The sequence below is a fragment of the Balearica regulorum genome, chromosome 13 (assembly GCF_011004875.1).
Source record: "Balearica regulorum gibbericeps isolate bBalReg1 chromosome 13, bBalReg1.pri, whole genome shotgun sequence".
In the NCBI taxonomy this organism is placed as follows: Eukaryota; Metazoa; Chordata; class Aves; order Gruiformes; family Gruidae; genus Balearica; species Balearica regulorum.
The window spans coordinates 22894591-22920695 of NC_046196.1; the positions used below are offsets into that span (position 1 = coordinate 22894591).

The window sequence follows — 26105 nt, forward strand, 5'->3', positions numbered from 1 at the left end:
ACTGACTCTCCAGTGCTTTTCAATAGCTCCCGGAACAACCTTCTCCGTAATTTTACCAGCACTGAAGTGAGACGGACAGGCCTGTCGCTACCAGGGTCGTCCTTCTTACCCTGCCTGAAAACTGGGACAACGCTTGCCACCTTCCAGTCCACTGGGACCTCCCCAGACCCCAAGATCACTGAAAAATAACGGAGAGAGGTCCCACGATGGAGCAGCACGTCTCGACCAAGTTCAAGGTCGGCCGGGAGTTTATCATCCCCCCAGCCACGGTCTTCCAGCGCAGGGCTCCGGGAGTCCCAGGGCCCGTCATCGGCGTTGAAGGAGGCGTTAAACGCCTCTGCTTCGTCTGCGTCCCTATTTGTGAGGTGACCGACCTCATCAGGTCAGACCAATGTTATCTCCAACCTCCTTTTGCTGTTAATGCATTGAAAAAAGCCCGTTTTGTCCTTCACAGCGCTGGCCAGCTTGAACGCTAATTGAGCTTTGGCCGCACGAGTGTTCCTCCCGCGGTGGCAAAGAGCATCCCCGTGGTTCTCCCACGCCGCTGGTCCTTGCACGCCCCACGTCCATACGCTTTCCTTTCCCACCTGAGCTCCTAGCGGCAGATCCCTCCCCAGCCGTGCGGTCCTTCTGCCGCGCCGGCTTGACTTCCAACCCTCACTGAACCATGCCGTGCCGATGCTCTGCCCGGAGCCCGGCTCCTGCCCCGGCGGCACCGCTGTGCTGGGCTCCTCAGCACGGAAGAGCAGGAGTTGCTGGTGAGCTGGTGGTGGGGAGAAGCTCGTTAGAGGCAGAAGCTTAATATCAGACGTGCAAGTTGTCTTTGGGCCGTGCCAAATTGCGGCCAACTGCTGTAGCGAGCGCGGCCGCTCCCCGCCCCAGCCGTGGCTGGGCTGTGAAAACCAGCAAGCAAAAGGAAATTTAAAAGCTCTCCTGATTTAATCTGCTCATCTGCATGCACACACTTCCTTTTCTGCCACCCCAACTGCCGCGCAGGCAGAGCCGGAGTGACTGAGCCTGCCGAGGTGCTGCCGATGCCGAGAGCTGCCCCGTGCCCGAGGTAGGGGCTTCACCGGAGCAAGGGGAGGATGCGGGGGGCCGGCGCGGCGCCGGGGGCTTGCTGGGGTGCTGAGCTGCTCCCCACAAAGGCAGAACCCGAAGTGACGGCTGCGCTCTGCCATTTCTGGAGGGTGCAGCGAGGGAACCGTGTCCTCTCCCGCTCAGCGGTGACAGGGATGGCTTTGGCGTTGCCGGGCTGTGCCGAGTGGCAGGGGAGGTCGGGGCGAGTGCTGCATCGGGGGCACCGGGGACCCGAGGGGTATGCTAGCGAAAAGTAAAAGGGTCAGTTATTGCAAAATATCCTAAAGGGCACATGGGGGCTGTGCCTCGCTGGGGGTCAGAGGGCAGCACATACAGGCAGCTGCCCAACGCGCTGCCCGCTGCGCTGCTGCTCCTGCCCCGCGAGGCTCCGGCTGCGCCGGCCACCGCCAGCCTCAGCGCCTCGAAGGATCGGTGCTTCCACAGTAAAAACCATTTGCGCATCAGAGCCGCACCCTGGCACCGCTGCACTCGCAGCCTCTCTCCCCGGCTGTTTTTGGCACTGGCGGTGTTACCGCGACGTGTGTTGTGAGCGGCGCCGCGCGCGGTGTTGCAATGGATGCAAATCTTGCTGCCAGCCACCTTCCCCCCACCGTACGCTGGGGACGCTTCCTCCTCCCCGGCTCGGCGCTGGGCTGCTGCCAGCAAGCCCCGGCACCGCCGTAGAGCGTGCTGGCGATCCTCCAGGCTGCTTTCTGCAGATTTGCAACCGTGGGCTGGCACGGCAGCGAGCTCCAGGTCCCGGTGCTGGGGGGCAGAAAGCAGAAGCCTTGCCCCCGCAGTTTTACAACCTTAGTGGTAAAACGGATGTGAAGGGCACGCTGCACCCCGGCGGCTGCGGCAAACAAACATCCTCCTCCTCACCCCCCGCTCACCCCTGCTGCCAGCGTCGCCGCTTGGCGCTTCCAGGCTGGGGTTTCGCTGCCGCGACGCCTTCGGTGGGGCTTAGCTGCTGGGGGCGGGGGCGAGCCATCAGGACCCCATCCTCGTCCTGCACACAGCGTGTGGGAAAGTGCCGCGGTCCCGAGGGACGTGGGTGGGGGCTCCGGGGAGCTGCCCGGGTCCCGGGTGCCTTTTGCAGGAGAGGACCGCAGCGATGCCCACCCCACCGCTCGTCACCCTTGTCCTCTGCCTCACCACCTCTGTGCTGTGGGCTCAAGGTAGGGAGGTGTCCCTCTCCCATCCCGGTGTTGGGCTGGGTGCTTCTGGGGCCGTTCGGGGCTCCCCGGGCTGGGGCAGGATGGGGAGCAGGGCAGGGTGCTGTACGCTGAGGTTCAGCTCCTGAAATGGCTCCATCAGAGCTGGAGAAGATGGACAGCAACGTGGACACCCTGGAGATGGAGCTGCAGCAGGGCTGCAGCAGCACCCTCCACCCCAGGGAGAGGTGAGCCCCGGCTCCCACCCTGCTTCCCCCAGACCCCCCGGATCCCCCCAGACCCACAGGGGTGGGATCCTCCTGCACCCTGCCCCGAACACCCTCCCCGTGCAGGTTAAACCTGCTGGAGGAGAAGCTGGCCCACCAAGACCACAACTTCACGGGCGGCATGATCGAGACCTACGTGTTCAAGTTCAAGACCGAGAGCTTCAAAGGGTTAAACCTCAGCAGCAAGATGGTTGGTCCCCCTGCACTGCTGGGGCTGTTCCCAGGGGGTGCCTGTTCCCCCCCGCAGCCCCCTCCATCCCTCCACCCCCGTGGGAGGTGCCGGGGGATGCTGGGGGGGCTGACACTTGCCCACACTGGGTTTCCATCAGCCTCCGAGGACACTTTTCACCAGCAAAGTGGCTCAGCTGGGGTGTAGCAGGCAGCCATGGCTGCAGGTCCCCAGCACCGTCACCGGGATAAATCCGGGGGCTTCTAAAGCCGGGGGGGGGTTCTGCAGCTGCGAGCCAGGATTTCCATCCTGAAGCTCTTCTGATTTACGAAAAGGGAAGTCCCGGCCCCTCCGTCCCTACAGTGGTAAGGGAGAGGGAAACCGTGGCAGGGAGCGTGTGGGGCGACTTCCCCCACCCTGGTGCGACAGGGTCGTCCGGCACCACGACAGCACTTCCCCCAGCTGCGGGGCTGCCGTGCCGGGGATGTCCAACCGCTCCGGCCCACGGGCCCTGCCTGCAGGACAAGGCAGGTTTTGCCGGTGGGGGTGCCTGCCTGCCTGCCAGCTGGGGCCCCCCGCTTGGGACCTGGGAGCAGAGACCACCCGGGGGAGCCCACCAAGGTGTGAAATCCCTCTGGGAAAGCATCCCGGCGTGACGCCACCTGCCCCGTGCTCATCCCATGACGGGGCTGGCGGGACAGGCGTGCCCACCCACGGGTGACGGACCCCCCCTACCAACAGCCCTCCTGTGTGCCGCGGCCTGGGAGGGCTCCACTGGTGAGACAGAAGCGGCTGCCACATCTGCACGTCCGCCGGCACCACGGCAGAGCCGGAGCTGCTGCCGGGGCCAGGGTGTGCTGCGGAGCTACGCTGGGAACTGGCGTGGCTGTGCTGGGGGGGCAGCCGGGGCAGCACCCTGACCCCCGCCGAGCCAGCCGAGCATGGGCTGGCCGAACCCACCTGTCCCCTGCCCACTGGCGCAGGATGTGAAGCCGGGCGGTGGCGAGAGGCTCAGACACACCTTGAACTTCCCAGCGGAGCTCGTGGAGGGCGTCAAGGTGCGCGAAGTGGAGCAGAAGCTCGTCTGCATCTACATCCACAGCCCCTGCATCTTCCAGGTGAGCTGCAGGTCCTCGCACGGACCCCCCCGAGCATCCTCGGCCAGCAGCACGCCCGCCCCATCACCCACCCCCTGCTGAGACGCTCAGGGTGGGCAAGATGTCCTGGGGACCCGGGACTCTCCGCACAGGCACCCCAACTCTTGCAGGATGCCCACAACAGCTCCGTGCTGAACGACGACGTGCTGGGAGCCTTCCTGCAGAGCGGGCGCGTGGCTGGGCTCAGCCGCCCCGTGGAGATCCAGTTTTGGCACGACACGGTGCTGGTGAGCAGGGCTCCACTGTGGGCATGAGCCGGGCGGGGGCCCCGCTGCCAGCGTTTCCCCTGGAGATGGGGAAGGAGAGAGAGTGTCCTCTCCTTGCATTGGGGCCAAGAGGTTTCTGAGGTGCCTGGGGAGCAGAGAGGGTCTCCAGCTCCCCCCCTCTGTCCCCTTTCCACCAGGATGCCTCCAATGCCACCTGCGTCTTCTGGCAGCCCGGAGCCGGTAAGTGCGGCCATGGCCAGGACGAAGGCAATGCCAGCTCGCTGTCACCCCGAAGGCATTGCCCGTCCGCCTCCCGGGCAGCCCTGGCAGGGCTCGACGTCCCTCGATGTCCCTGTCCCCTGGCCGCTGTGCCATCCTCCGACAGCGGCTCTCCAGCAGGCACGGGCAGCACGGGCAGCTGGAGCAGGGATGGCTGCAAGACCACGCACAGGGAGGGCACCGTTATCTGCCACTGCGACCACCTCACCTACTTTGCTGTCCTGCTGGTCCACAGCCCTCCTTCCTCCTTCCCTCTTCTACCTTCCTTCCATCCTTCTTCCTTCTTTCCTCCTCCCCTCTTCCTCCTTCCCTTGTCCCCTCCTTCCTGCTTTGCTCTTCCCTTCTCCCTCCCTCCCTCCTCCATCCTTCTCCATCCCCCATCCTTTCTTCTTCCCCTTCCCTTATTCCCTCCTTCCATCTTCCTCCTTTCCGCTTCTCTCCATCCTTCCTCCTCCTCCTCCTCGGAGGTGCGGGTGTAGATGGGTGTGGGGGTATGGGGCGTATGGAGGGTGTCCTGCAGGAGGGTGGCCGGGGGGTGATTTTGCGAGGGCTCTCTCTTGCCCAGTGGGTGGGTGCTGCCCCGGGCGCTGCCCCGGCTCACCCCCTGCCTCCCCTCTCCCAGCAGCTCCAGGCGGATGCCCTGACCCCGGCACAGCTGGCATCGCTCACCCACATCAGCACCATCGGCTGCTCCCTCTCGGCTGCCGCCACCCTCTGCACCCTCCTGCTCTGCTGCTTCTTCAGGTAGAGCCGTGCCGTGCCATGCCATGTGGGCCACCTTGTGCTGTGCCACATCGTGCCGTGCCATGCCATGGATGCCACCTTGTGCTGTACCACGCCGTGCCGTGCCATGCCATGGATGCCACCTTGTGCTGTGCCGTGCCGTGCCGTGCATGCCACATCGAGCCATGCCATGCTGTAGCGTGCCATGCTGTGCCATGCTCCACCATGCTGTGCCACAGCATGCCATGTGGTGCCGTGCCATCCGGCGGGCACCCGCCAGCCCCCCCTGTCCTCCCTCCTCTTGCAGGCCGCGGCTGAGGGACAACACGACCAGGATCCACATGCACCTCCTGGCCGCGCTGCTCCTGCTCAACTTCAGCTTCCTGCTGAGCACGCCGCTGGCCGCCGGTGCCGTGGGGCTCTGCCAGGTTGCCGCTGCCCTGCTGCATGCCAGCCTTCTCTGCACCCTGGCGTGGATGGCTGCCGAGGCCTTCCACCTCCTCCTCCTCCTCGTCAAGGTCTACAACATTCACATCCAGCACTACCTCCTCAAGCTCTGCCTCTGCGCTTGGGGTGAGTGGGCTCCTGCCTGGCCCTGCCTGCGCCTGCCCACGGCACGGCCGCCCGGCACGGGCACACACAGCCTGTCCCCGGGCCTGCAGGTCTGCCCATGCTGGCCGTGGCAGCTGTTCTTGTCTTCAAGAGAGATACGTATGGATACCATACCATCAACACCTCTGAGCACCACAGGAACACGACTATGTGAGTGAAGGGGGCTGCCAGGTCCCTGGGCACCCTGGGCACCCCCTACAGCCCAGGCACCCCCTACAGCCCAGGCACTTTGGGCACCCTGGGCACCCCATACAGCCTGGGCACCCCAGGCACCCTGGGCACCAGGGCAGCCACAGCTCTGCCAGGTGTCACTTTTTGGTGAGCCCGGCTCTGCCGGCTGCCCGCCTCCCTCTCGCCGCACATGGGGGCACCCGCTGCCGTGCCCCTTCCATGCCCAGCTCCTGCTCACGGGTGCTGGGCCTCGTCCTCAAGAGAGTCCCTTCCACCAGGTGCTGGCTCACCAGCGAGCCGGCCCATAGAGCCACCCTCTGCTACACCGGCCTCATCCTGCTCTTCAACATGCTGGTGCTGGGGAGGGTGATGATGATACTGCGGAGGATGCAGCGGCAGAACGGGCAGGCAAGGAAGGACTGGGTGACGGTGCTGGGGCTCACCTGCCTGGTGGGCACCACCTGGGGCCTGGCTTTCTTCAGCTTCGGCGTCTTCCTCGTCCCCCAGCTCTACCTCTTCACCATCCTCAACTCCCTGCAAGGTCAGTGGGGAGCACCGCGGGGCGAGCGGTTTTTGGGACGGGCACCCCATGGCTTGGGAGCAGCGGGGTCCTCGTCACCTTCCTGCTCCTGGCAGGAGCTGGGTGCCGCCACGGCAGTGACTGCGTTGCCACCCACCCGCAGGTCTCTTTGTCTGCCTCTGGTATGTCACCGTGCACCGCCGGAGGAAGCCGGGCTCCGTCAGCGACAACTCCCGATAACGCGCCCTGACGCCACGGTGGGGGGCTGTGAGGGGAGCCCGGGAGCTCACCGCCCCGCCACGGGTAACCAACACTGACTGCCGCTGCTGGAGGCGGACGCTTCTCAATAAAAGCGCTGTTGAATTGCTGACGCAGGTCTCCGCCGCCGCCGGAGGAGCCACGCAGCTCCGGCCGGGGTCCTGCGGCCGTCCGCTGCCACCCCACTGCCCCGGGCCCCGCGGCGGGCAGAGCCGGCAGAGTTGGCAGCCATGCTCTGCCTTGTCGTTAGTGCACGTCCCGCTAGATGGCACGAGGATTTCGAAGATGGTCCCAGCTCTGGACTGCGCACAGGGCAGGGCCGGCCAGCAGCGGCGCGAGCCTCCGGTGGTGCCGGTTAGCGGTGCCAGTTAGTGGTGCCGGTTAGCAGTGCCGGTTAGTGGTACTGGTTAGCAGTGCTGGTTAGTGGTGGCAGTTAGCGGTGCCGGTTAGTGGTACTGGTTAGCAGTGCCGGTTAGTGGTGGCAGTTAGCGGTGCCAGTTAGTGGTACTGGTTAGCAGTGTCGGTTAGTGGTGGCAGTTAGCAGTGCCGGTTAGTGGTACTGGTTAGCAGTGCCGGTTAGTGGTACTGGTTAGCAGTGTCGGTTCGTGGTGGCAGTTAGCAGTGCTGGTTAGTGGTACTGGTTAGCGGTGCGGAGCAGCCCCGTGACAGCTGGGAGGGGACATCCAAGCCCCCTCAGGGAGCTGCCACCAGACATGGGACAGGCAGAAGTGGGATCTCCCTGGCTGCATCCCCCCCAACCCATTTGGTGCCGGCACGGCTGCAGGCTGGTGAGCGGGGCTGTAAGGCCGTGGCACCCCCGAACCCCCCTGACCCCGGCTTTTCACCCACGACAGCACCCCACCAAAAGCCCTCCTGCTCACCCCAAAGCCAGCGCGGGGATGGAGACCACCGGGTCGGCAGGCAGACGGGCGAGCAGGGCTTCAGCTTATCATCGGGCGGACATGCCGGAGCGGAGGAGAGGGTGGGAAGCGAGTAATTGAACGGACAACTCGGCTTTCCTCCTGCTCTCCCTGAGGAAGGCAGACCCCGAGCAGAGCTCCCCAACGCAACCAAACACTTTACTGGGGTTTAAGCAGTTCAGCTTGTGGGAAATAAATAGTGAGGACAAATTGCGGGGACTAAAGCCATCGGTTGGTGGCAGTGAGTCAGCCCTTAGCGCCCAGTGCATCCCTTAACCTGAAACGCACCCACGCTTTTGCCTTTCCCAGTGCTGGAGATTTTGGAGCTGCGCAACCCGCTCTCCCTGCCAGGACGCAGAGCAGCATCACAGCACGGCGTTGCTGGCATGGCCGCAAATCCACCTGTGGTGGCAGCGGGGTCCCCGCTGTCCCCATGCCCGCAGCTCGCAGGGTGAGCCAGCGAGGCGCCATTTGCTGGTGCTGCCAGTTTCTGGTCCGGTGGCAGGGGACATCCCCGGGCAGCCTCACGGGGTGACACGTGCCCGTCTCTGCCTTCCTGTGCCACTCTCCCGAGCAGTGTTTCCCTTTCTGGCTGCTTCCCGGGGCCTGGTTCTGGGCGGCGAAGGAAGCCGCTGGCTCTTGTTCTTTGTTCCATGCACAAAGCCGAGTTTCCATCGCTCCCGCCGGCAGCGAGGACAAAAGCCCATCCACGCCGGAGCCGTGCGTCCTGCCTTCCAGCCTGCCGGGCGCTGCGGTGTCCCCAGCTCACAGGCACACTCCTGCCGCGTGGCGATGAGCTGTGCATGTCTCACCACTCCGGCAGCTGACTTCAGCCATTGAATAAGAAGCCTGGGGGTTTGGTGAGGTGCCAAGCACCCGCCTTGTCCCCCATGAGCCCCACCATGGGAGAGTCACATCCCGGCTGCGGTGGCTCCATCTCCCCGGTTGCTCTCAGGATGCGCTTTCTGTGCCCCTTCTTCCCCATCTCGAGATTTCGGGGTTCGCGGCGTGAGTCACGCATGAATAAAACCTGTTCCGGTATCCGGCCATGCTTGGAAAACGATCACTTGGTCGGTTGCCTTCTGGCAGTGGGAACACAGCACCCGTGGGGCGCGGTGGAAACACAGCACCCGTGGGGCACGGTGGTCCCCAGGGAGCTGAGCCAGTTGTTGCGAATCGGTGGGACACGGTGGTCCACGGGGAGCTGAGCCCATTGCTGGTGACTGGCGGCAGGAAAGGCACTTTTCCCACTCTGCCACGCCAGGAGCGGGGTCAAAATACTCCCCGAGGTCCCCTGGGAGCGCAGGGTGGGATCCCACCTCCCACCACCCCCAGTGCCGCCCAGCCCCGGGGCACCGCGGGCGGGAGAAGGGGGCACTGGCCCATCTGACCTCTCCAAGGAGAAATAATCCTATTTACCTTTCCCGACGCCTTATCGGGCAGGAGGCTGGTGCTGAGCTGCCGGGGGGGTTGTGCTGCCCTTTTTTTCCCCAGGAAAGGCAGCTTGGTGTCCCCACGGTGCCTTCAGGCTCCGGTGCCAGCCCCAGCCCCAGGGGCAAAGCTCTGGAAATATTGCAAATTTTCCAGATTTTGGGGAAGCAAGCAGCCAGGGAAGAGACTAAATCCATTTGGAAATGGGAGGTTGGGGGCAGACCTCAGCTCCGTTTTGGGATCCGCCTTTGGGACTTGGCTGCCAGGGAGCAGACGAGCCTGTTTCCTACATCCCGCAGGAGCATCCTCACCCGCTGCTCCTGCAAACACCCCGGGGAACCAGTTTCCCCCGGACTTCCCTGACATCATCGTGGGTTTATTTGCAAAGCCGAGCCCGAACAAATAAGCTGGGTTTATTGCTTTCCCTACGGTTGGGTTTTACAGCCCTGGCACGCGGTGAGTTGCCGTGATCGTTACTGCCCGATGGAGAACCCCTGACGTGGGGTGGGGGGGACCCGCCTCCCCGTTTGATGTATTTTTGGGAGCAAGGCTGAGGGAGGTGGAGTGGCAGCGATGGGGGAGCGGGACCACCCGCAGCCGCTCCAGGCAGCCGTGGAACTTCCTTGGGCTCCCCTGGGATCACCATCCTCTGAGGCTCCCAAGGCTGCCCCGGCATCGCTCACTGGATTTGGATGGGGAACCTTCCGGGCAGCCCCTCCCACCAGCACTCGTCTGCTTCATCATCCTCATCGTCACCTTCCTCCCCACCCACTGGAGCTGGGCCAAGCCCCGCTCACGGTCCCACCTCCCCTGGGAGCACCGTGGTCTCCCAAGAGGCTTTTTTGGGGGCACCCTGGGCTGGGACTGTCACCGCTTGGCAGCGGGGCTGGCGCTCACCGGCTCGCCCTCGGCTGCCGATGGTGCCGGGGGGCCTCTGCCCGTACCTGCCGGAGCCTGCCAGAGCCTGCCCGTCCCGTGGCCACACCGCCGCACTCCCCGGGTACGCTCCCGCTCACCCGCTGCCAGCACCGGGGCCTCGCAGAGCTTTTAGGAAGTTTTAGGGCTTTTAGGAGCTTTGAGGGTTTTGAGGAACTTTAAGGGCTTTTAGGAACTTGTAGGGCTTTTAGGGTTTTGAGGAGCTTTTAGGGTTTTGAGGAACTTTACAGCTTTGAGGAACTTTTAGGGCTTTGAGGAACTCCCCAGCTTAGCAATAAACCCGTATCAGGCTGAGTGAGTGCCGCTGGCCCGAGCCCAAGGGCAAATGTCCCTCGCAAGGGACAACACAAGGATTTCCTCCCTCTCGCGCTCAGCCAGTGCCTTTGAAGACAGCAGCACGGCCTGCCGACTTACGGATAATCCCGATAACATCAACAAGTGCAGACATCCACCTAAAAATAACTCCTGATAACATCAAGCGCGGACAAAAGGCTCTTTGTTCCATAAACAGCAGCAAAAAGATGGCCTAAAATGTCCTGTCCTCACTGGGACGCGGGGTCCGCACCTGATACCCCGCTCCAGGAGGGCCCGATCCTGCAGGAGCCGCCCCTGGGTTTAGCAGCGTTATTCCCGGGAGGCGGATTTATGGCGTTTCCCGAAGGAGCCGGTTGCGATGACCCGCAGCGGGAGGCTTGGCTCACTGCGATACTCCCGCGGCTCCGGCTGCCATGAGCATTTGTTTTGGAGCCGGCCCCACTCCCTGTGGTGCGGGGATGGTTGGGCTTCAAAGGCGGCCATGTTAGCCACGGTCTGGCCGCGTGAGGCCGCGTGAGCTGGTTCCCATGTGAGCCGCTTCCCGTGGGAGCCGGGGAAATTCAGGGCTTGGAGCTGGAAATTAAACCAAGCTGGGGGGCCATGCGAGCATGTAGGACGACCCCCACCCCAGCGGTCCCAGCACAGCCATGGCGCCTCCGGTGCTGCGGCCGCCTTTTAACTCCATCACCTGCCCTGCCGGAGCGGGAGGTTGTTTCCACCCTTCCCCCAGCAGAAAGAAAAGTCTCATTCAAGCCATTGAAAATATCTGTAAGAGCAACTATTTACCCAGGGCACTTCCCGGAGCCCTCCCCGCCCGCCCTCCTCCCTCCGGCTCCTGGCAGCCCAGTTTTCTCCCGCCTGGCTGCTTTTCAGGGCACACAAAGGGCTGGCACGGCTGGCTGGATGTGGGCACCGCTTGGCAGCGGCTTTGTCCGCTCCTGCAGCGCCCATCGCTGCCACGACACTTCCAGCCTCAGCTCCCACCGCCGCTGTGGGGTCCCGAGGGCGAGGGGCAGGGTGCCCGTCTCAGGCCTCAGCACGGGTGGTGGGAGCCGCATGCCCTGGCCGGGGAGTTGCATCTGGGCTCCGCACCCCGCATCCCGGCCCATCTCCTCCCGGGACGTGCCATGGGGGACCCCGTCCCAGCTCCCTCCGCTTCGGGGCCTGGGCTCCTTGCCCTGCTTCTCGCCTCCCTCGCTTCCTGCGGGGAGCGGGACAGGGTTCGCAGGGACACTCCGTCCCGGCTGCTTTCCCATTAATTGTTATTTTTTAATCCCGGTCGCAGTCGGGCGTGCAGCCTGCCAGCCGCCCAGCTCCTTCCCCCCGCTGGCTGCCCGCCAGCCCGGAGCTGAAGGTCGGCGGGATGGGGCGCCCGGGGCTCCCGGCTGCCCTGGTCCCCCAGCCCCGTCCTGGTCCCGGTCCCTGTCCCTGTCCCGGTCCTGGTGCCGGTCCCGGCCGGGCGGGGTGAAGCAGCCCGGTGCTCCCAGGCAGAGCCGGGCTGAGCCGAGCCGAGCCGGGCTGTGCTGGCCAGAGCCGGGCAGGTGCCGTGACCGGGGGCGGGTTGGTGGCCCCGCGGCCCCCGCAGCGATCCCGGAGGGTCTCGCAGGGGTCGGTGCGGCGCGACCCGCCCCAGTCCCGCCCCGCTGAGTCACCGCCTGCCCGGGGCGGGGCCGTGGGTCCGGCTGCGCCGAAGTCGAGCCGAGCCGAGCAAGGCTGGGCTGCAAGGTGCCGAGCTCGGCAGAGCCGCGCCGAGCCGAGCCGAGCCCAGCCCAGCCCAGCCGCAAGGTGTCGAGCCGAGCTCAAGGTGCCGAGCGGAGCCGAGCCGAGCCGAACCGTGCCGAGCGGAGCCGAGCCGAGGCAGCGCGCCCAGCCCGAGCCGTGCACAGGTAGGGGCCGGGCGGGGGAGCTGGGGGTCCGGTGTCTGGTTTCGGGGCCCAAAGGCGGCGGTGAGGGGCGCTGCCTGGCACGCCCTTACTGGGGGTACTGGGAGGGGATGGTGCGGGTCCTCGGTGCAGGAGGCACCCACGGGGCGCGGGGGCGAGCGGTGCCCCCGGCCAGGGCCCGCCACGGCCCCGGGCATCCGTCGGTCCCCGGGGCCAGCCCAGCGCCCGGGGGCTCTGCCTGGCTGGGACTGGTGGCGCTGGGCAGCACCCCGGGGCGCTCCGTCGTCCGCCTGAAGCTAAGGGGTGCTGCACGGCAGGCTTTGGGGTGCACCCTGCTCCCGTAGGTCCGGGGACATTTTGCCTCCCTGCGCCCGGGCGGTGGGTGCGACGCCTGGGTCTGGGCAGTGCCGGGGGTCTCTGCTCGCGGCCAAGGCCCGAGTTGGCTGGCGAAGCCTCCGTCCCCGCTACGTGGGGCTCACCCTCGCCTGGCCCCGCCGCCCCTCGCCTCTGCCCCGGAGCCAGGCTGAGTTCCGGGGCCGCAGAGCCACAAAGCCCCCCGAGCCGTCGGGGACCGGCTGCTCCGGGCTGCTGGCAGCGGCACAGCTGAGCCCCGCCAAGTCCCTGTCACCGTGCCGGGCCCTGCGTGCGGCCGCCGCTTCCCACCGCGGGGGAACCACCAGCGCGCCCCATTCCTCCTCCTCCCTGCTGGCGGAGGGTGCAGCTTCCCCGTGGGACTGCCGGCGTGTCTCGACAGGGTGATCTCCCTCCCCCAAAATGCCTCTTGGGGGGATTCCTCCTGCAACATCTCAGCTTGCCGCTGCCAGTCCCGGCACGCCGCTGCGGGATGCGGGACGCTGCGGGATGCGGGACGCTCCGGGTGCTCCTTGCCCGCACGCTGCCTGAACCGCCCCGGTGGAGGGACCGGTAAAACCCAGCGAGGCCAGCTGGAGAACTGAAATGAAGTCTCCTGGAATAACCTCCTGGCAGCAAGTCCGAATGGCTGTTGAGGAGGGAAGGCAGCCAAAACTCGTTTCACGGTCTGCAGTAACCCCCCTGCAAGCTACACCACCAGTGGGGAGCCGGGAGCGTTTTTGGGGGGGGGGGCAAATCCTTTGAGCCCAGGACCGCAGCCACCGTGGGTTTTGCCGTGCCCCTTGCTGGGTGTGCAGCTCCCACGTGAATGAAGCCAAGGCCTAAAAACGCTGCATACTTGGGTGCAGTCCAGCTCTTAATCCTGCAGCCCGGGGGCTGCTATTCGCAGAGCAACAGGTTTGCAAGCAACTGCGTGCTGCCAGGACGGGGACCTCCAGCGCTGGCCATCCCCGCATCTTGCGGTGGGCACCCGTGGGTGTCGGAGGGACGCAGTGCTGCGGGTTTGCGGACAGCGGGCTGGGTGGCTCCCAGCGTGCCAGCACCCGTGTGGTACCAGCTGAGCAACAGCCTGCCAGCGCCTGTTTTTCGGGAGGGCTCCAACCCGCCAACTCCTTTCCCATCAGCTTGCCAACAGCTGGGATCTGGGGGGATCTGGCAGGGATCTGGGGGGGACCTGTGGCCTCTTACCTGGCTCCTCGGGCGCCACAGCCTTCACCCCGGCTGCGCTCGACTTTTCTGCAGCTGCAAAAGCCCGCGGGACCGGGTTCACCCTCACCAGGCTCCAGGTTGGCTGGTTCCCGTGGCAAATGCCTGGGAGCCTGATTTGGGGTGGTCCTGGGCTGCTCTGCACCGCCCTGTACCTCTCTTCCCCAGCACCCGCGGCACGGGCAGGAGATGGGGACCCCGCTCGTGTGGAGGCCGACAAGACTGGGAGGGGACGGGGTGTTTTGGGAGCCATCTAAAACCCAGGGGGGTGGTTGGGGGGAGGGAAGGTCCAAGCCGACCCACAGGAGGAGGCCAAGGGGTTTGAGTGGTGGGAGTGTGCCGTAAGGACGGCTATCGGTACTTGCTGAGGCCGGCGACGTGGTGCGGGATGGCGGGGGAGGACAACCTGCACCACTTCCTTCCCATTTCTCGCAGCCCTCAATTCACCGCAGGCGTACCTGGCCCTTCGCAGACCATCTGCAGCCCCTGCCGAAGCTGCAGGCTGAGCGTGCCACCCACCCGGGAGCCATGCTGCCCGGCGCCGGACAAAAAGCTCGTCTGGCTTGCTGCGATATTTCTGCCTGTGGTGGTTTTTAGTACGTGCAAATTTTTTTAAAATTTTGAAGGTTACAACCCAGCTTTAAGCAAAACCTCCATCTTGAGAGCCTCAGACACAGGCGGTCTGCCTGTGCCAGCCCCCCCTCGGCTCTCCCCGCGCCTGCTCGGGAAGGGAAGGTTGGATCTGGCGAAGGATGGATCTGGCAGAGAGCTGTGCCGCTCCCGTGGGAATCTTTATCGGGTTTTGGTTTTGTCCTGTTGGCAAGACTCAGCTTGTGGGTGCTGGGTGTTGTGTGCAACCCCACAGCCCGGGAAAAGCCGATCTCGCGGCACGGGCTTGGCACAGCCTGGCTGCCGGCACGGTGCAGCTGCCGCTCAGCTCCTCGGGCATTAACAACCACGCCGGGTCGGACCCTGCTGCCCACCGGTGACGGGAAAGGCTCGCATGCCGATGCCGTGAATAACGTGCGGGCTGGCCCCTGCGCGCATGGGCCGCTGGCCAGGGACAAGGGCACTTTGTGAAGCACCGGGGTGACTGACGCTGGGGCACCGGGTGACCCACGGAGGATCCGCACTGGCGTACCCGGCCCCTCGGGCAGCTTCAGCCCCAGGGCGCGTGGTCTGCAGTGCCTACGATGGGGGCTGGGTGGGCAAAGCTGTTCTGCATCGCGGGGAGCCCATCCTGGCTTGCCGCTCCGTGCCTCAGTTTCCCCATCCGGTTTGTGAGTCCTTGCCTGGGTAACAGGCTGTGGGTGACGAGCTGCAGACTTGGTAGCATCTCGAGGAACAGAGCGTCAGTGTATTTTCCTAACGGACCTGGAAGGAAAACAGAGATAAAAGCTCCTGAATCTCCCTGTTTCCAGTGTTTGTTTCAGACGTCAGAGAATCTTCCCTTCTCCTTGGGAAAAACGTCACGTCCAAAAGTCACGTGCCACCTCCAAAAGCTTAAATACCTGCTGCCAAGTCAGCCAGAGAGCAGCAAGGTGGTACTAAACACCAGGCTCTTTGTTTTGTGGGTTGTTTTTTTGTTTTGGTTTGGTCTTTTCCCCAGTTGCTTCCTGGTTTAGAGACCACAACATTATTCCTCGGCTTTTCTTTCCGAGACCAGCGTGTTCTTTTAATGGCGATGGGAGGATACAATGTGATGCCCGGGGCTGAGCCTCCCTCTGTGCCAGCGGCAAGGGAGCCTGGTCCAGACGATGTAGCCCTGGTGGTGTGCCCGCCACCTCTTTTTACGTGATCTGGCTGATTTTGGGGCCAAATCAAGAGTTTTTCTCTGTTGTTGTTCTTGGAGGAGCTCAGCCCCCGGGCTCTGGCTGAGGCAGTGGGTAAAGCCATCCTGCCCCGGGGATGATGAAGAGGAGGTAGGATTGTTGCCAAAGGAGGTCTCTGCTCGGTCACCACGATAGCGCAGGGCTTTTGAAGATGGGTGACACTGGGGAGATGCCCTAGTGGCAGCAGGATGCGCGGCATCGCCATGGGTACCCAGGGACGGTGATGCCGTGTGTCCCGGCTGCCGCTCAAGCATGGGAAGATGACAGGGCAGAATCCAGCCCCAGCGTGGACTCGGCACATCCGGCTCCCTCCGGTGCTGCTTATCGCCGGCACGGATGGGAACCACGTTTTCCCGCTGCGAAACCATTTTCAGGGGATTTTCTCTTGCTATTGTTCGGCTCAGGAAACAGCAATCGGCGTCGGGGCGAGCGGGACCATATAGGGCTTGGAGGGGAAATACCAGCTCCCCCACCCACATCCCCGCAGGGATTTCTGGTCCCGGCTGAGTAACGGCTGAAAGGGGCTGATCCTGTCCTCCGACCACCCCGGTACAATCCCAGTGGAGCCAGTGCAGTGGGATGGGCTGAAGCCTTGCTGGGATTCAGCATTCCCCATCTGGAGGGGATGCTTTCCCGGCATGCTGGCTCTGTGCCATCACGCCACAGTTGGCATTCAGGTGCCACTTCGTTGCTTTTGAGCGATCCAGGTGTTTCCCATCACCACCAGCGTTTTGCCACCCCGGAGCCGTGCTTTTTGGATTCACGTCCATGATTCCCAAGTGTGCGGCAAGGCACGGGGACGCCAGCTCCGTCCATATCCAGCTACTGCTGCCGAGTCGTGCCTGTGCTGTACCTTCCCAGCCCGCACTGGGGAACTTCGTTAGCACCACAATCAGTTATACCCATTGCAGCAGGTTAGTTAACAACCCGAAGCCCCCGTCTGCCGGTGATAAACTGCTGCAAGAAGCAGATGGGGAGGGGCGGCCAGCGGGCTGCGCCCGTGGTGATGCAATGGCACAGGATGCGCTGGCCGGAGAAACCTCCGGGAGAAATTCTGTGCTGGTGAGAGATACCTGCCAACGGGGACGCTGAGTTCTCAGGCAAGCGCTTTTCCCCAGCCTTCCCATCTGACAGCCCTGGGGGGCTTGGGAGAGCTCACGAGCCTTTGCAGGTGATGCTGGTGGGTGCCCCGGCACCCGTTTGCAGCACGCGAAACAGGATTCGGCCACTTGGTGGGTTTCAAGGGGGACGCTTTGAGGGCGGCACGGGAGTGGGATGCAGCGGTGCCAAACCGGGTGCCGGCTTGGCTTTGGGTATTGGCAAGTGTTCAGCTCTGCCGGCTGGTCCGGCAGCCCCCCAGCGATGCTGTCCCACCCTGGGGGGGCTCCTGCTGGTCGCCGGACCCTGGCAGGATGGGGTCCCGCCAGGCTCGACACATCGCTGGGGTGAGAGCAGGGCGAGGAGGAGGCGAAGCTCGAAGCAGCACCAGAGATGCAGTTTGTGGCGTGGGGAAGGCAGAAAGCGCGATGGAAAGGGCTGCGGGTGCGAAGGTTGTGGCTGGGTGGAGCACATGGGTGTGGTAGCACCTGAGCGTGGTGAGCGCTGGCCCAGGGTGCAGGTCACAGGAGCGCCGGCTGTGCAGAAAGACAAAGAAAAGGGTGGCGGAGCAGAATGCAGGGTGAAGGGATGGGGAAAGGGGATGCGGAGGATGTTGCCCAGCTGGTCGTGAGGGGCAGAAGGGGTTTTGGCAGCTGCGGTTGCTGTGTCAGCATCGCCAGGGTGAACCTGGCAGAGCCCGTTTCTGCTGGGCTGGAATGATGGAGTGTTTTGCAAATATGCGGAGCTCCCCAGCTAATCTGCAGGAGCCAAAAGCACCCAAGAAAATAATTTTAGGGCAGGCAAATTAGGAAACCACCGTTTCCTTCTGTTCCTAATGCTTGCGATAAGAAGCCAAGACCTGAATCGAGATGTGAAGCAGGGAGCGGAAGAGGGAACCACTCCTGTGCTGAGCCGTTGGAGCTGACACCTGTGCCCGGGCGGCGGGGCACCCTCTGCGTGCCGAGAGCCCGGGGACCCGGCTGCCAGCCTCCTGGTCCTTCCAGCCCACGGCCGGGCGGGATGCCCGGTGCTCGTGGCTCCTCCTGGTGGCAGAGGCACCAGGGAGATGGGCGTGACACGGGCTGGTGTCCCACCAGCACAGCCTTTGCTCTCCATCCCCTGACCCAATAGTGCGGGTGATACCCCTGCCCCCCAAATACTCATGTGGTCCCTTTCCTTTGTACCCTTCCAGGCTCTGCTTTCTCCTCAGAGGCCAAGCCAAAGCAGAGAGCTGCCTGGGATGAGGGTCCTTCTTCTGCTCCTTCTTTCCCCCCTCCAAGGTAGGCTGCTCCAACCGCGTCCTGCCCCCAGCGGGTGGGCCAGGTTTGGGCTGCTGGAAGTAATTGGCAGCCCCCAAAAACTGGCCGGGTGGCACCAAGGGGTATTTGCAGCCGTGGCTTCCACAGAGACAAAATGTCTCATGGGCTGATGTGCCTCTGGCGAGGTCTCCAGGGCAGGATGTGTCCTCTCCAGAGAAAGCAGGTGCTCTCCATCTGTCCCTTCTGGGGACAGAGAGCTCCTCCGTCAGTCTCTGCCGATGCAGGTGGTGGCATCTGGGAGAGGGTGGCACCAAGAGGTGGGAAGTCCTGCTGCCCAGCAGCCTCGGCTCCCTGGCAAACCCTCCCAGCATGGCCACGGGGACGTTGGGGAGGTGGCCAAGGTCATGCAGCCCATCCAGGACAGGGTCGAGTTTGTCACGCAGTGTGCCATGTGCGACGGCTGCCGCGCGGGCGCGGAGTTTGTCCGGGGTGGCCCCTCCAGCTGAACCGGTGTCTCTGTGCGCTTGTGCAATGCAGTGGTGGGAGCCAGCAGCCACCAGGAAGAGGACTTCCGTTTCTGTGGTGACCGAAACCAGACCGAGAACAGCTCCATCATCTACGAGCATGGCCGTGCCACCATCAAGAACACGGCCCAGGCGCTGATAATACAATGGCCCTTTTCACCAGGCAGGAGAAACTCTTACTACAAGTACAGCTTGCCCCCCGCTTTGGGCAGGTACCGCTTCTGCATCTACTGGTTCAAGGCCAACAGGACCCTGAGGCTGGTGTACGGGAAGCAGAGGTTCCCCCTGCCTAGGGAAACATCCAGCAGCATCACCCGGGGGAAGGAGAGTCACAAGACTGAAGGAACCACCTCCATCTTCAATGTGTCCTACATCTTAAAGGGTGGGAACAACACCTCCCTTGACAGTGCATCGGAATACTCCTTACCAGGTAAAGGCAATTATTGTAATGAAATAAAGTGTTCGTTTCATCCCCAGCTCATTCTAGCCATCAGCAGAGCATTGGTGGTGTCCCAGTATATGGTACAGCGTGATGGTGTGAAGACACAGCTGAAGGGTGACAGAAGGGGACGTAGGTTTGCTTGAAGCAGCCCAGAGGCAGGCCCGGTACCCAGGCTCCCTAAAGATGAAGATGGAGATTTTCAAAAGTGTTTTTCCCCTAAAATCCTGGGAAATCGTGGGCTTTGCAGGGGTCTCTGAGGGTCCCACCTGCACTGCTAGGCACCTAGCCTGCTCCCAGTGGCCTCAGTGGGAGCTGAGCTCTGGGCGGCAGAAGCACCCCCCTGGGTTGGGGTCTCCATCAGCTCCCCGGGCTTGGGGTCACCTTGAAGCCCTCTGCTTTCTGCTCCCACCAGTGCTGTGCTTGGTTGGTTCAGGGCATGGGGAAGCCGGCTCTGCCCATGTGTTTCATGGCATTTCCTTCTGTGCGCCCATCAGTCTCTCCAGAGAGCATGCCCGTCTGGGAACAAGACGTGGAGGAGCAGCTCACCGCCTTGGACAGCCTCATCGCCCAACCCCCAGCGCCAGCCGCGGGAGCCACGGAGCAGCGGATGCTTCGGCGGTGAGTTCCCGGCTTGTGCCGTTCCCGCTGCCGCTGATGCAGTGCCCATCCCGCTCACCGCGCCCCTTCTCCGACAGCAAACTCGGGGAGCTGGAGAAGGCGCTGGCCAAGGTGGAGCTCGAAGGGCAGAACCAGACCTTTGGGAAGGCCACGGTGCATGCAACCGTCCTGAGGGTCCAGCCCACTCAGGCTCCTCGGCACCTGGCCTTTGCTTCCCAAAGAGAGGTGGGTCTCGGGCAGCCTGTCCTGGTGGTCTTGGCCCACTGGCATTCCCTCCCAACCGCTCTCCTGACAAGTCTCTCCTTGCAGGAGGGCGGAGAGGTCCATGGGTTCATGGTGGACCTGCCAAGCAGCCTGTTTGTGATGGCAAAGGAGAGGGAGGAGGTGGTGGAGCACAGGGTGCTCGTCATGGACATCAACAGCCAGACCATGTTCCAGGTAACACCCATGCGCGCGGCATGGTGGGGTGTCCCCGCCGTACTGGGGGCTCCAGTCATACAGGGCAGGAGGGATGATGCCCAGACCAGGGTGCCAGTGCTCGCTCAGAGAAGATGCTTCAAAGATGAGCTAGAAGCTTGATGGGGAAAGAGGGACCTCCTTCTTGGGGACTCTCACCCACTTCACACCTAGCAGCTCTTCCTTCCCATGCCACCACTGCCTTTTCTTCTTCAACAGGATGAAAACAGCAGCCATGTCTTGGGTGACAAGGTGGTTGGCATCTCCTTGGTGGACACGGTGGTGGCCAACCTCTTTGACCCAGTTGTTCTCACTTTCTTCCACAACCAGCTGCCGGTAGGTGGGGAAACAGCCTCGTTGAACCTGATCCCACCAGGAATGGAGGGGCAAGGAGGGGTCAGGCCCTGCTAGCTTAGAGAGCGGTCACAGTCCAGCAGGTCCATGCCCTTGGCCTGCCTGTACGGAGTCTGCTACATCTCCTGGGGCTGTATGACGATGGCAGCTTCACCGTGTGCACTGGTGGTGGCACTGCCTGCTGCTGTCCAGGAGATGCTGCTTTGTAGATGTGTTGCCTCCAGCACAATCTCCAGGGCTAGGGGACACTTTGGGTTAATGGTCCCTTGGCTCGTTCACGGGCCTGTCAGGTGCCTGCTCAAAGCTGAACCCCTTGTTTGAAAAAGGGGACCTGGGAGGAAGTATCTGCTCCACGAGCTGCCGAGAGAAGGGTCTCTGCCTGGAGCCCCCTCCCATGATATGGGGTGGTTTGTCTCCTAAGACCATCTCACCTCCTGCCCCATGTTCTCCTCTATCAAATGTGCTGGCCAGGCAACAAGCCCCCAGCTGCATCCTGATCAGGGCCCGTGGTTTTCTTGTTGCAGAGGAACGTGACCTCGCTGTGCGTCTTCTGGCTGGAGGACACCACCGGTGAGTGCTCCTGCACTGGAATGTGAAGCCAGGCGCTGCCTTTGCTCTTTTTGCAGAGTGCCACAGGCTGGTAGGGGTAAAAGTTGCTCTGCAGCTCCATTCCTTGCTCCAGCTCCATAAACCTTTCCCATGGGGTTGATTTCAGGTTTTTTGCTCCATAGCTAACCCAGGAGCTTTCTCCTTCCCTAGGGATGAGTCCTGATGCTGAGGGTGCTATCTGAGTGTGTGTGCTTGGCCTGGGACAGACTGGGATCCTCACTTTTGTCCTCCCCCCTGCCATGGACACCTTGCCCTGAAGATCCACAAACCCAAAGCAGATATTCCTGCTGCTCACCAGATGCTTTTTCTTTCTCTTGAGCAGCCAGCTCTGGGAGCTGGGACAGCTCTGGTTGTACAACAGTGACGGGGCACAGCCAGACGGACTGCAGATGCAACCATCTCACCTACTTTGCTGTGCTGATGGTGGGTAGTGCCTTCCCACAGCTCTCTACATCGTTCCCACCAGCTGTTCTTCCTCACCATGTCTCATTCCTCCTTCTCCTCAGGTATCCTCCCCGGAGATCGCCTACATACACAGGGATTACCTGAGTATCATAACCTACATCGGCTGTCTGATCTCCGCTGTGGCATCCATTTGCACCATCTTCTTCCTCTACTTCAGGTATGGTCTGACAGGTGACCCCATGCTCCCTGTCTGCATCCTGTCCATTGCCACTACACCTGGGTGGGTGCAAGCTCTCCAAATGCAGTTAGTGATCTAGCTAGAAGCGCAATGAAGGACCCATGCTTGAAGAAAGCAGAGTTCTCCTCTCCAGAAACCACCCCCCTGGTCAGGTCTCCCACAGGGCACTTGAAAGCATTGGCTGTTTTTAATGATTTTTGGAAAATCAGCTTGTTCGTCATGGGTCTGGCAAGCAGAAGCCTGCAAAGATCTTTTCAAGGGCCTGGTGAAGAACATGTGTGTCTTCTCCTGAGTCATGTCACTGATCCTACGTGGATGATTCAGAGCTGAAATGATGTCTCTCCCTAACCTCCATGGCCTAGACCTGAAATGGAGGGTCAACTGCAGACCTGAATTTGCACGTGTAAGGGGTGGTCCCACCCACGGGGTTAGGCTCTCAGCTCCTCACATCACCAGAGGGTCTCCTGGCTCTTCTGGCTGGGGTGAGTTGCCCCAGCTGGAGCTGTGTTGTGGGACACTGAGGATGCTGGCCAGGCATGGTGGTGAGGTCGTCTCCCTCTCACTTCTCCAGAAGCAAGCAGCGAGACCAGATCACAAGCATGCACATCCACATGAACCTGCTGGCTGCCATCTTCCTCCTGGACATCACCTTCCTCATCTCCGAGCACTTGGCTTCCATCAGCAGCGAGGCAGTCTGCAGAGCCGGGGGGCTGTTCCTGCACTTCTCCCTCCTGAGCTGCCTCACCTGGATGGGCATCGAGGGCTACAACCTCTACCGGCTTGTGATTGAAGTCTTCAACGCGTACCATGACCACTTCCTCCGCAAGCTCTGCCTGGTGGGCTGGGGTGAGCATGGGGCAGGCAGGGATGCCCTGAGGACATGGGCAACGGGGGTGGAGGGGCACCTGGGCAGGTCTGTCCCACCATCTACAGTGCCTAGATGGGGATAGAGGAGACACAGCTGTGGGGGAGCAGATGCCTGAGAGAAGACGGGTCTCTGTCAAGAGACTCAGTAGAGAAGGAGACTTGGTGGCTGAGAGCAGAAGCTGGTGCTAGAGCAAGGGTGGGTCACCCTGGGGGGTCACACAGCAAGGAAGGCATGTGAGAGCCACTGCTTGGGGTCTTTAAATAGTAATGGGATCCTCTCTTTCTGAAAGAATCATCCAGGACAGCCCAGAGAGATGGGCTTGATGCAGGAAGCACCCACGCATCTCTGCCCTGCTTTGGGCAGGAGGCCGTGGTAGGAAGATCTCATGATCTTTTGTGGCCTAAAATTCCATGGCCCTGGGAGATCCCTGGCTGGGGTTGGTGCAGCACAGCTTGCTCCCAAGCCAGGGCTTACACCAGGCGTCCTTGTTACATTCACCCTTGGGAAGGAGGATGTTGGTTTGCGCTCTGTACGGGGAGAAAGGGGCAACAACTCCTTCCAAAAGGCCCGAGGGCCAGGGACTAGGGCAGCCACTTCACACTGTTCTTGACACCCAGGACTCCCCTTCTTCTGCGTGATGCTGATCTTCCTGGCTAGCTGGACAAACTATGGCCCCTTCTCCATTCCTGTCTACGAATCTGTTGGTGGCAAATACACCAACGCAACCATGTAAGTCATGGGTAATGGGTTGCCTTGTTCCTGGTCTTAGATAAAGTCAACTGACTAAACCTTCAGCGTGTCCTACAGGCTTTCCTTAGCCCACCTGTAGCTTTCTGGGGCTTTGTGCAGGGTGGTGGTGGGGGATCCCCCCTCCCTGTTTAACTGAGCTGGGTGCTGGCTTTGCACCACACCTTTATGCTTCCCCCAACCCCTCCAACTTTGTCCCTGTGGGACAACACAGCATAACCCTCTGCCCTTTCTCCTTCCTCCAGATGCTGGATCACAAGCCCCCTGATCCATAACATCATGAACCTGGGTTTCTTCAGCCTGGTGTTCCTCTTTAACTCAGTCATGCTGGGAGCGATGGTCCGGGAGATCCTCCGGCAGAACAAGAAAGGCCACAAGCTCAAGCACGTCCTAGCCCTCTTTGGGCTGAGCATCCTTCTGGGCATTCCCTGGGCACTGGTCTTCTTCTCCTTCACTTCTGGTGTCTTCCGCCTTGTCTCCCTCTATATCTTCACCATCATCAACTCCCTCCAAGGTAAGCCTGGGACACTGGGCTCCTCCAAAGGGCACCGGGGCTTTCATGGGGTATTGGTGGGGTGGTGACAGGGTACGAGAGGAGCCGTCCCTGGCAGGCTGGCTGGCTCGCTCTCGGCTGCTGTTGGTTCTTAGAGGGGGTTCATAGGCAAGCTTACGCAGTGTGGGTTGGATGAGTGGACAGTGAGGTGGGTAGAGAACTGGCTGAATGGCAGAGCCCAGAGGGTTGTGATCAGCAGCACAGAGTCTGGTTGGAAGCCTGTAGCTAGTGGTGTGCCCCAAGGGTCAGTGCTGGGTCCGGTCTTGTTCAACATATTCATCAGTGACCTGGAGGAGGGACAGAGCGCACCCTCAGCAAATTCGCTGATGATACAGAACTGGGAGGAGTGGCTAATACACTGGAAGGCTGCGCTGCCATTCAGCGAGATCTGGGCAGGCTGGAGAGGAACCAAATGAAATTCAACAAGGGCAAGTGTAGGGTCCTACACCTGGGGAGAAATAACCCCAGGCACCAGTACAGGTTAGGGGCTGACCTGCTGGGAAGCAGCACTGCAGAGAAAGACCTGGGAGTCCTGGTGGACAACAAGCTCTCCACGACCAGCAGTGTGCCCTCGTGGCCAAGAAGGCCAATGGTTCCTGGGGTACATTCAGAAGAGCGTGACCAGCAGGTCGAGGGAGGTTCTCCTCCCCCTCTGCTCTGCCCTGGTGAGGCCACATCTGGAGTTCTGTGTCCAGGTCTGGGCTCCCCAGTTCCAGACAGACAGGGAACTGCTGGGGAGAGTCCAGCCGAGGGCTGTGAGGATGAGGAGGGGCCTGGAGCATCTCTGGTAAGAGGAAAGGCTGAGAGACCTGGGGCTGGTTAGTCTGGAGAAGAGAAGGCTGAGAGGGGATCTCATCAACACTTATCAATATCTGAAGGGTGGGTGTCAGCAGGATGGGGCCAGACTCTTCTCAGTGGTGCCCAGTGACAGGACAAGGGGCAACAGACCCAAACTGGAGCACAGGAAGTTCCATCTGAACATGAGGAAAAACTTCTTCCCTCTGAGGGTGACCGAGCCCTGGGACAGGCTGCCCAGAGAGGTGGTGGAGTCTTCTTCTCTGGAGAGATCCCAAACCCACCTGGACGCCGTCCTGTGTGACCTGCTGTGGGTGATCCTGCTCTAGCAGGGGGCTGGACGAGATGATCTCCAGAGGTCCCTGCCAACCCCGACCAGTCTGGGATTCTGTGGGTTCACCCCTCTCTCACTTCCTCCCTCAGGTTTCCTCATCTTCCTCTGGTACTGGACCATGGTGGTGCAGGCGAGAAAGTCCCCTGACTTGCAGAGCAGCTCTGACAGTGTCAAACTGCAACCCAACAGCAGCCAGAGCCACCTCGGCTGAGCCCCGTGATGGCTGTGCCGTGCTGTGCCGGGGCTACCCGCACAGAGGACAGCCATGGGAAGGACCGATGCTGTCCACTTTGCTACTGCACCTGCCTCACAGGGCTGCTGGGAGCCCAGGGACCTGCAGCGGGGCCAGCCGCCCCTCACCCCTGCCAGCCCTCTCCCCAATTGTCCTACCCCACCGCGTCCTGTCAGGCAGCGGCACATCCCTTGGCTTGGCATCCTTGGGGCAGGAGGGAGGGATGCTCACCTGGGCAGCGAGGGCTGCGGAAAGCAGACGGGGCAGGGACAGGGTCCCCAGTGCCTCCAAATGTCTCCTCCCATGTCCTGAAGCCAGGATGATGGGTGGGAAGGGCCCCATCTTCACCCCTTGCTGGTGGTCACCGAGAGGGTCCTTTCTCAGTGAAGACAGAATAACTCTGCCCCTGCAACATCCTGTAGCAGCTGAAATAATCTATTTTTGTTATTTTGTTGAATGTCTATTTTTGGATGGCATAGAAGTTTGAGCGTGCCCACACACCAGACTTATGCCCATTAAAGTTGTTCCTGCTTGGAGCGCGGCTCACCGGGGTCTCTGTGCCAGGCGTGTTCGTGGGGTCTCCGATGGGCTCCGTCCCTCGGCTGGGGTTGTCCCAGGCCCGGGGCAGGACCCGACATTTCATCCTGTAGCATCCTGCCGACTTGGGACCGGTAACGGCGTGCCGGCAGCCCACCGGCAGCCCGGTGCCGTAGGGGTCAGGGTGGTGGAGGGAGATGCCACGGCTCGGGAAGCTGCTGTGGTCTCCAGGGACCATCGCTACCCAGTGACGAGGGAGGCCAGCACAGGACGGGAATCTGAAGAGGGAGAGTTCGCAGGATGGGAATCCACCTCCCTCAGTGGCTGAGGGGCCAGGCAGAGCGCGGCTGCCCTTGCAAGCACAGCACCGTGTCTCCCATCCCGCCAGTTCCCCTTCCGGATGATACTCCACTGGCGGCTCATCCCCCTCCACCCGTGTCCCCACTCCTGGCCGGGGCAGGGGGACCTGCCCGGGAAAGGGGTGCTTCGTCCCGCTGGCTCGTGGCAATGCCCGGCGGCGTGCCG

General features: G+C 62.3%; 2 protein-coding genes across 6 annotated transcripts; both read left to right on the forward strand.

Annotated features, from left to right (window-relative positions):
- The first annotated feature begins 944 nt into the window (after positions 1-944).
- ADGRG5 (adhesion G protein-coupled receptor G5) lies at positions 945-6645 on the forward strand. Of its 5 annotated transcripts, none has more exons than XM_075765832.1 (13): positions 945-1060; positions 2180-2266; positions 2409-2482; positions 2588-2711; positions 3674-3808; positions 3958-4074; positions 4251-4293; positions 4453-4559; positions 4955-5076; positions 5363-5628; positions 5718-5817; positions 6117-6379; positions 6522-6645. In XM_075765832.1, the coding sequence occupies exons 2-13, from the start codon at positions 2195-2197 to the stop codon at positions 6596-6598; spliced, it is 1500 nt and encodes a 499-aa protein (XP_075621947.1). In that variant the 5' UTR covers positions 945-1060; positions 2180-2194; the 3' UTR covers positions 6599-6645. The 5 variants fall into 5 exon arrangements, with proteins under 5 accessions (XP_075621947.1, XP_075621948.1, XP_075621944.1 ...); XM_075765833.1 differs by having other exon boundaries at positions 4958-5076; XM_075765829.1 differs by having other exon boundaries at positions 4251-4559.
- A 4970-nt stretch (positions 6646-11615) lies between these two features.
- On the forward strand, positions 11616-25579 carry ADGRG1 (adhesion G protein-coupled receptor G1). Its single transcript, XM_075765292.1, has 14 exons — positions 11616-12104; positions 17802-17889; positions 18406-18822; positions 19329-19452; positions 19530-19677; positions 19762-19890; positions 20128-20244; positions 20787-20832; positions 21194-21294; positions 21378-21493; positions 22086-22360; positions 23000-23111; positions 23375-23643; positions 24901-25579. Exons 2-14 carry the CDS (start codon positions 17850-17852, stop codon positions 25020-25022), a joined length of 2016 nt encoding a protein of 671 aa, XP_075621407.1. The 5' UTR covers positions 11616-12104; positions 17802-17849; the 3' UTR covers positions 25023-25579.
- Positions 25580-26105: the final 526 nt, after the last annotated feature.